Genomic DNA, 9,055 nt, shown 5'->3' with positions numbered 1-9,055 from the left:
TAAAGACGGTCTAGACCAGCTCTATAGGAAAAGTGCTGTTCTGAATTGGTGGTGTATACATTTTTTTTTTATTGAATTATGCACAATGTGTGTTTGCCCTGCAGTATACTGTCTGCCTCACTGTTAGGATACAATTCACATCAACCTTCCATTTACTCACCTTTGCCCTGTGTTTTGTGTCTGTGTTTCTCAATTTAGCCTTCTGTGAGGTTCATCTGAGCATGTAAGCGCTGAATAGTGAGAGTGTGATCTCAGTCTATGCAGAGCACCTGCACACCATTAAATATATATATATATAATGAGAGAGAGAGAGAGAGGTGTTACAAATCAGGAGGTAAGTGAGTGCAACAAAATAAAAAGCGGCTTGATAAAGTTGTTTTATCACTCACTGTCAGGCTCGGCTGTTGACTGATAAAACTGCCCACACAGTCACATGCTCTGCGTGCGGCTATTTTTAGAAATTGTGACCATGGGCAAACTTCTGTCATCCACAGTCTCCCCACACCCTTCCTTCTTGGAGTGAAAGGTGGCTGTGTCATGGAAATGTGACAAAGTCAAGTCAGTTCAAAACAGTTGCATTGTACACTGTAATTCTTACTTTGCTTTAATTACTGGCAGAAAACAAATAGTTAAAACAAAACAAAATGTCTGAGAGAAAGAAAAGAAATGGCAAAGAAATGAAAAACCTTGTATGTTTTTGTTTGTGCTTATGTTTTTTGGTAGAAAGGTGCAAATTTTGGGTTATAGAATCCAGTCCACAAAAATGATAATTGATATTTCAACATTTACGGAAGCAAATAATACTCCACTGCAGGTTTGACATACTGCTTTTATGTATGTGGGCATAGCAGCACTGCTATCTAATTTTCAATTAAAGGAATCTAATAAGACAAAGCAAACCTATAAAGGCTAACCCAGTCCATAAATACAAATATATAATCTAACCCTAACTGATGGCATGAAAGACATAAAAAAGGGTTAGAGAGAATAAGAGGGCGGGTTTGTTTTTCTTGATCAACTTCTCAGGAAAGCGGAGGAGGGATGGAGGTGTGGCCAGTTTCAGGTGGAATTCCCCTGAACTCACCTGAGTCCGTCCCCCACCTTTACAGAGTATAAAGCTCCACAGGTGGTTAAATGTAGCAGCAGGTGCATCTTTGCCTCACAGAGAGAGGTTACACAGACAACAGTGGAAATTATACAACACATGCTCACACTGCGGATTGTCCTGGAGCATTATTATTTTGCATCATATTGTGGCTCCTGCTTTAAGGTAAAAAAACATTAGGTAACTATTTATTTGAAATATTAGTGATTAGTGAGTCATATTTAGAAGTGATACAGACTTTGATTTTGTTACAAAGCTGGACGACAACAAACAAATGGATTCATTAGATATAACCTCTCTTTGAATTGAAAGCAGCTCTTCTTCAGTTTCTTTTCAAATGGTGTGTAAACAAGTATCTTCTCCTATGTTTCTCAGTGTCTCCATGTCATCACCGTGCCTCAGCAGCGTCCTGACTCATGCCAACCTCACCATGTATCAGACTGGCGTCTCTGATGTACTGCAGCAGCAACCCAGTGTGCTGCCCAGCATCAACAACCTGCAGATCAGAAATCCAGCTTACAACTCAAACACAAACGGTAAAACTGCTGCTATTGCACAAATTTCTGTCTCATCATTACTGTAACATTCAGTTGTATATGTGATCTGTGTGACACCTAAGAAATTAAAATTGTTTAGTCCCTGGGCTGTGAAGCCTTCGTTAATCATTCTAGTCCAGTCTGAGTTTCGTGGGCAGTTTCAGCTGAAGACTAATCTCACAGTAAATATGATCCTTTATTTTCAAGCTTCAGCCAGGGGGACCATTAGCTCACTGAACTTTGCTTTGACCTCATTTAGACACTGTTGGCTCAATCATTTACCAGGCAGCTAATGTTTAACTCGGTATAACCGTCAAACAGAAGAATGCTGCCACCTCATAGTTGTAACAGCTCAGGCTTTGTTTGTCTGACCTTAGAGACACAAATCCAGACTGGGTGATGATGCAGACTGGTATCAGTCAACATCACTGATAACTGAGCAGGTAGACATATTGCAGTAAATTTAAAAAGCAAATGTTATCATATAAAGTTTGGAAGAGATAACAGTAAATCAACTGAACTTAATTAGATGCATGAACCAAGATCAAGATTTGATGTGAAAATATGCAGGTTCTAAATCTGTTCCATTGCCATTTATAGCTATTCATGCTTAATACTGACTAGTGCAGCTAGTGCACAGAGAGATCATTCCATAAGCACACCCTCCATACTCCATACTATAATATATCAAGTAATTCCTGCCTCTCTTTCTGCAGGTCAGTGGTACAAGCACAGCAACCCTCACTGCTGGACACCAGACAACGTTCTGGAGTGGATCAGCGACTACGTAGAGAGCACCAAGTTCGATGCCAGCACCCTGAGTCTGGCCTACTGCGCCATGGACGGCCCCTCCCTTTGCCAGATGAACCGGGACCAGATGACTGGGGTCTTCGGCCCGCAGCTCGGTCTACAGCTCCACCAGAGTCTGCAGGAACACAAGACCAAATATGGTAAAACTGCATCTGTCATGTGGGAATGATTTATCAAATTGCAGAGCTAAAATATATCGATATATAGTTCATGTTATTTGAGTGCTGGTCTCCAATTGCAGTGTAAAGATTTTAGTAACCAAGTAAAATGTTTTAAGGGATGTGCGTCAAAATTCACACGCCGCACCAAAATAAAAGTCTAGATTAGGATAAAATGTTATCTTATGATCCATTTTGATTTATAGGTCATATTTGCCAGTTATATGTGAATAAACCTAGAATGTATACACTCAAAAAAATAGAGATTTGGCCTCTGTTCCCAGAGGACAGCAATGGATTTCCATACATATGATTTGCTCAAAAATAAGTTTGATGAATAAGTATATGGCCAAAACGTCTTTTAAATTTTTCATCTCCTCGTGTCTTTTTTTCTTCCCAGAGCTGCAGAGCCTGTCAGGACCAGAGATGAATGAGACCTGCCAGCTCCTGGACAACTTCCTGGACAACCTAAACTTCCCTTTACTCAGCACCATTAGAATTGGCCAAGGTATATATTGTATAGAGATGTTACATACTAGCATAAATTGGATACCGTGTGGAAATCATAGGGCTAACGCTGCTACTTACTACCAACAGCTGAAGAAGCTGTCAGCAAGAGGGAGTTTGACTACAGGGATGATTATGATCTGACCAGTCTGACCATGGAGCCCATGACACCTCTGGGAGACACTGAGTACCTGTCTGATAATCAGTCTGACAGCGAGTATAGCTCCTCCTCCAACAGTCAGTATTTCATCCTTATGTTTGCTATCATCTTGCTCAGCTCTTCTGTTACTCAGTTTTTCAAGAAGTCTGTATATCTCAAACATGTCTTTCATGTGTTCAGGTGGCATGTTTAGCTTCTCAAGCCTCAGCTCACCAGAGTCTGGCAGTGGCGAATCAGACCCGGAGTTCTCCTACCCTCTGATTTCAAGTGAGTTGTTTGTAAGGTTCTTTGCATTCCACAGTCTCGGTTGTGACCGTGAGTTTAGTTAAACGTCTGACAATTAACTGTTGTATTGACAGAGGTGGACATCAAAACAGAGAAAGTCGAGGCTCGACTGAAGCGACCACGGGGACGACCTCCTAAAGTCAGCAGAGAGCACAGCAGCAGCATTTATGACAATCCAAAGAAAAACAAACATGGTGAGACCATGTTTGGAGAAATAGCATACTGTAAAACATCATGTAAAACTGTTCATTATGTAAAACACTGTTCAAAAGGCATCTGTATGTGAACACTGCTGAACTGTATAACAGATTCTACTTTGCATCACTATCAGGCTGCAGATGCATATCTGTGTGACTTGCTTATGCTTATACATCTATGCACACACAAACACACATTTAGCTCATTGTGCCTCACTGTTTGTCTGCAGCACCTCGTGGCACTCACCTATGGGAGTTCATCAGGGACATTCTGATCTACCCAGAGAGGAACCAGGGTCTCATGAAGTGGGAAGACCGCCGCGAGGGTGTCTTTAAGTTCCTCAAGTCTGAGGCTGTGGCTCAGATGTGGGGCCAGAAGAAGAAGAACAGCAGCATGACGTATGAGAAACTCAGCCGTGCCATGAGGTGAGTTAATTTAGCAGCTAATAGGGAAGAGTCTGATGTGAAAATTCCAGCTGGTTCATTAGCTTTCCATTGTATCTACTTGAATCTCAAATAGTTCAACATTTATAGAATATATAATATATGAGATGTGGTTCAGAAGTTCAAGAAACTGGCATTGTGGCTAGGACTAAAACACAGTCAGATGTGTTCTCTTGTTTATAATATAGACAACCATCCCAGAATGTGTAGCTTTACCTTCTTTGGCCAAATTTCAAGAGCTTCTCCAGTGATTTAGTATTGCACTTACAGATATCCTGACTCGTTCCTAGTATGTATCAAACTCCAAAAACGTTTGTTCTTACATTTGCTATAATGCAACTTGACAGTGCCTTTCATTAGGCTCTGGTGAACTGGTCAACATCCCTGGCTTCCAGAGGCCACGCCCCCAGTTTGTAACACAGGCTTTTTGCTCTAAATTTGAAGCCTTCAAGCCAAGATAACCTTGATATATGTCAGTTGTCAAAGCTTATCCAGAGCCATAGAAGACATTATACAACTGTTTTGACAGGCTGAGTAATACTCCCTATTGCTAATATATTGACCGTGGCATGTAAAATTGGTGAAGTGCTACTTTTATCCTGGTCTGGTCACCAGTGGAAGAACTGGAAGCGTCTTTTGACATTTACTAACAAGTGCTTTAAATTAGTGAAGTGCAGCAGGTGATAAAGGGGACTGTATACTTTGTGTCTTAAACCTGGACTAACTGACCCTCCTCCTCCCTCAGGTATTACTATAAGAGGGAGATCCTCGAGCGAGTTGATGGCCGGAGGCTTGTATACAAATTCGGAAAGAACTCCAGCGGCTGGAAGATTGAGGACATTGGCACGGGCATATGAGACACCAGTCACTGAGGGGGTAGAAACCAAAAAGCCAATCAGAGCAGTAGTTCAGGAACTAGAAATAATTGTGTGGTCTGTCTGGAAAGAAAATCGTGCTGCCCCAGATGTTTAAAACACTAACTTCCTCTTAGAAGGAAGGTGTTGCAGAAAATGTAAGCCAGTGTTTTTGGCTCTAGTAGGTTTTATGAACCAATGTTAATGTTGTACCTGTTTTGTGTTTTGATTGTCACTACAGAAACTTTACTATGTGCGCAGTAACTAAAATGGACATCGTTTTGGATGCTTATGAGTTTCTGTAAGCACCTAGAGGCTGAAAAAGCTAACTTTTTACGATTATACAGAATTCACTCTGGTGTTTGTATTCAAGTTTCTTTACTGATGCTGGACTAACTCATCCTCATCTGTCACTATGGAGTTTGTTTTGGTATATGGCCATTAATGACTGTACTGTGGCACTGGAAATATTATTCTATTTTTTTCTTACTTTTATATTACTGTCTTGTTATTGTAAAAAGTCAGTTTTCCATGTAAATGTTAAATTAGTTGTTGATCTGAATGTAGGACCAAGTTTGGAAAAGTCTTCTATTGGTAAACTCAATGTGAAGGACAGAACAGAGCGAGATAAATGTAGGTGATGCTACAGTACTTCACATTTATATAGTAATGATGTGCACTACATGTCTATCGGTATCACTTATTATAAAGTGTGTTTACACAATGTTTGAGTAAAAAGTAGTACTATATCACATGTTCTATACTTTATATGATCATCACCTGTAAAAACAGTTTGTATGAATCAGTCAGAAATCAGTTGCACATTGTTTGTGTGATTGTTTTAATGTGATTAATCCATTTTGCAGTCATCCACTTTGGGGTACTAATGTATATGTATGTGGAGTGAATCTCATATCATTAATGATATATCTTAATTAATGGCATATTGTTTTTATAGAAATAAATTTTGACATGTATTACCTTCCTGCAGTGGGATCTTATTTGTATATCTGCAGATAACCATCATGAAGAATGGAAGATATGAAAATGGAGTATAATTGTGAGTGTTAAACTCACATGATACAATTATCATCATTATCATAGAAAAGGATATTCCGACATTTGTGGCCAGTAGCCTTCCAGCTCTGAGTGGGACTTACGTTTTTGTAAGACTCATAAGTGTGGCAAGTAGGTAATTGGTACTGTAATTAATAGTGGGGTAGGGACAAGCCTTGAATTAGAATAAAAAAGGTGTTTGTACTCTAAGGCTTATAGACATAAGACTTTGGAGACTGAAATCTATGGTCTTATCCATCAGCTTTCTAACTGAACTACACCACATGTTGTACTTTATTGACTCCTGTCACAGGTGTATGAGCAGAAAGCAACCCTGTGTCATACAAATGACTTTTAAAGTATCCTGTCTAATGCTTCCTTCCAGTCAATGTTGATTTTGTTGAAGATTTTTGTGCCATTTTTTGCATTTATTGGATATATTAAAGTAGAGACAGAAAACATGGGATGGAATCGAACTGGAGATGTTATCGTTATATGGTGCATAGGACCTGGATGCCCTAGGGGTGACTTTTTCAGTATTTAACATAGTCCACCATATTTCCCTCACTTTAACCAAGTGCTTTGAGTTGTGTAAACAAAACTATAAAAATCTTCCATAACCACTAAAATCATGCCTTAGTTAACATGAGCTGATATTGCATGAAAACAAGCGGGATACAGTACATTGTCAGTGAATGATTTGAAGATGTCTTCAGTATGAACATTTGGTGACTTTTTTTTCAAAACAAATCTGGCTCAGGACCTTTGTTTTATGTTGTGTCCCATCTCTCCATCATGTTCTGTTATCTATCAACTGTTCTCAAAGACATAAAATGCCTTAAAAATATTCCAAAATCATCTAACAGGCTGCATTCCTTATGGGCACAAGTGAGTAACTTCTGGGGGCTGATTCTGCATTCAACATAAAAGTGCTAGAATGTAGCTGCAAGAAACAGAAATTCACTCAGCAGATGGTTTATAGTCCATATTATCACAGCAAGTGCAAGCCATAAAGATTTGACCAAATGTTAATGGCACCTTATAAATGCTAGGTCATATCTAATATGGAATATATCTAATTAGGACAAATAGAGAGCCAAAGTCCCATTCTCCCTCCAGGCTAGTTTCTATTTCACTAGCTTTTTGTTATGCTGTCTATTTTTTTCTCTTTGAAGAGCTGAAACACGATACTGGCCATTTTCTGTCCATATTCTAAGAAAAATTGGTACTACCACTACACTTATATTAAAGTGAGAATGAGTAGGATTTTCCTTCAAATAAAATCAATGTATAGACTCACAAAAATAATCCCATCTCAATTATCATCTTTAGAAGTGTGTGGCGGTGTCTGTATCTGCAGAGACGCCTGCCTGAGGGCAGAGGGCAGCGTATATATATATATATATATATATATATATATATATATATATATATATATATATATATATAGAGAGAGAGAGAGAGAGAGCATATATAGTGCTTTTTATATAGTGTTTTTATTCCAAAGTGCTTCACACAAACACTCACACAATGATGGTGCCAGAGCTGTCATGCAAGGGCCATTTTTGTCGGCTCCGGGACTTGCACATTGACATGTGGACAGGAGGTGCCTGTGATTAAACCACCAACTCTGCTTTACCTCACAGTCACCCTCCTATGAATGCAGTTTGTGAGAGATGGGGTATAACTCTGGGGGTGAACTAGAATGCAGTCTGAGGTGTCCTGTGAATAGCAGTGCTTCAACAGGGCTCGATAGGATCATCTGACTACAGAGAACTAATAAATGAATTGACGTGGACAGATGTCACACTGTGGATTGACAGATAGTCATAACGAGCAACTTTATTGTAAACCAGGACAGACTGTGTTTGACTGGCTTTATTACTGTACTTCAAATGAGAGCACAGAAAAGAAAGAAGCAATGACACCATTAAAGCCTTGCCATGCATCAAGAACCATCATGAAAACAGGGCCTCATACTGATCGATTATGTAGACTCACAAGTGTGGTGCCATAAAAACCTGTAAGACCTGTTTACTGGAATGTTTTCACAAATGCCAGTGTTTCACGCAAGTCACCTTTTAATTGGCACAATTGGTACCTCCACACCTGATGGCGTTATGCAACCCGATACTTACATTAAAGCTTTCAAATTAACCATGTGACATGTGTCACTTTTGTGTGAAAGGCAACATGCATGAGTAAAAGCAGACACTCTGTGCCAATCGGGGGGTGTAAAGGGTTAGGTTACCATGGTAACTGACTCTGAACCTAACCTGCTCGCTTGCAGGTTTTTTTCAACAAACCTTGAGTTTCTCTCTGTCTCCTCCCTCTTGCAGAGCCAGCTCATTCAGTCAGTCCGTATCAAAGCGCTATCAAAGCACGTTAATTAGCGGAGGGTTACTGTCAGAATCGAAATCCTGGTTGGATATTAGTTTGTTACTCAGGACTTTCTGAAGTTACCCCTTTTATGCGCTGTCAGTCATTTCTTCGAACAGCGGTTTTTGCCCTCACATTCAAATATTACACAGCATCAACTCACTCAGAATGAAACCTCTGCATATGTCCTTCTGTTTTCATAACACTGTGACTCTGTGCACACAAGACAGCTGGCAGTTTGTTGGAGCAGCTCCACTAAAATGTTTATTGTACATAATGTATAATCTCAGTTTAAATGATGAAAATCGGTATGAAGCTTTAGACACGTAGGATCAATGAATAATTATCTCTATCACTCATGATGCGATGGGTCACACTGATGGAACATAATTCCTGTAACATTGAAGATGTTAATATTTCAGTGTTTAAAGTTACATTTGTTGAAGTAGCTCAAATAAAGCTGAATGCTGTTGATCCAAATAGATGTCTACAATTTAATCAGAATTAGAAATACTTTATTGATCCCCAGAGAGTCCAGCTCCACCCCCACAATGTCACCGGCCT

The 9,055-nt window shown here is 39.6% G+C and overlaps 1 protein-coding gene across 1 annotated transcript; it reads left to right on the top strand.

Moving 5' to 3' along the window:
* The first annotated feature begins 1,109 nt into the window (after positions 1-1,109).
* Positions 1,110-6,041, top strand: elf3 (E74-like factor 3 (ets domain transcription factor, epithelial-specific)). The gene is made up of 9 exons (XM_044173010.1): positions 1,110-1,270; positions 1,481-1,641; positions 2,358-2,591; positions 3,010-3,117; positions 3,207-3,353; positions 3,457-3,543; positions 3,636-3,755; positions 3,989-4,184; positions 4,948-6,041. The coding sequence occupies exons 2-9, from the start codon at positions 1,488-1,490 to the stop codon at positions 5,057-5,059; spliced, it is 1,158 nt and encodes a 385-aa protein (XP_044028945.1). The 5' UTR covers positions 1,110-1,270; positions 1,481-1,487; the 3' UTR covers positions 5,060-6,041.
* Positions 6,042-9,055: the final 3,014 nt, after the last annotated feature.

The sequence above is a fragment of the Siniperca chuatsi genome, linkage group LG2 (assembly GCF_020085105.1).
Source record: "Siniperca chuatsi isolate FFG_IHB_CAS linkage group LG2, ASM2008510v1, whole genome shotgun sequence".
Taxonomy (NCBI): Eukaryota; Metazoa; Chordata; class Actinopteri; order Centrarchiformes; family Sinipercidae; genus Siniperca; species Siniperca chuatsi.
This window is presented reverse-complemented; position numbering and strand designations above follow the sequence as displayed.

Excerpts from the sequence above, each read along its gene's own strand:
- elf3 (XM_044173010.1), top strand. The coding sequence starts at position 1,488 with ATGTCATCACCGTGCCTCAGCAGCGTCCTGACTCATGCCAACCTCACC. Across the intron at positions 2,592-3,009 it reads GGAACACAAGACCAAATATG|AGCTGCAGAGCCTGTCAGGA; the intron begins GTAAAACTGCAT and ends TTTTCTTCCCAG. Across the intron at positions 4,185-4,947 it reads AAACTCAGCCGTGCCATGAG|GTATTACTATAAGAGGGAGA; the intron begins GTGAGTTAATTT and ends CTCCTCCCTCAG.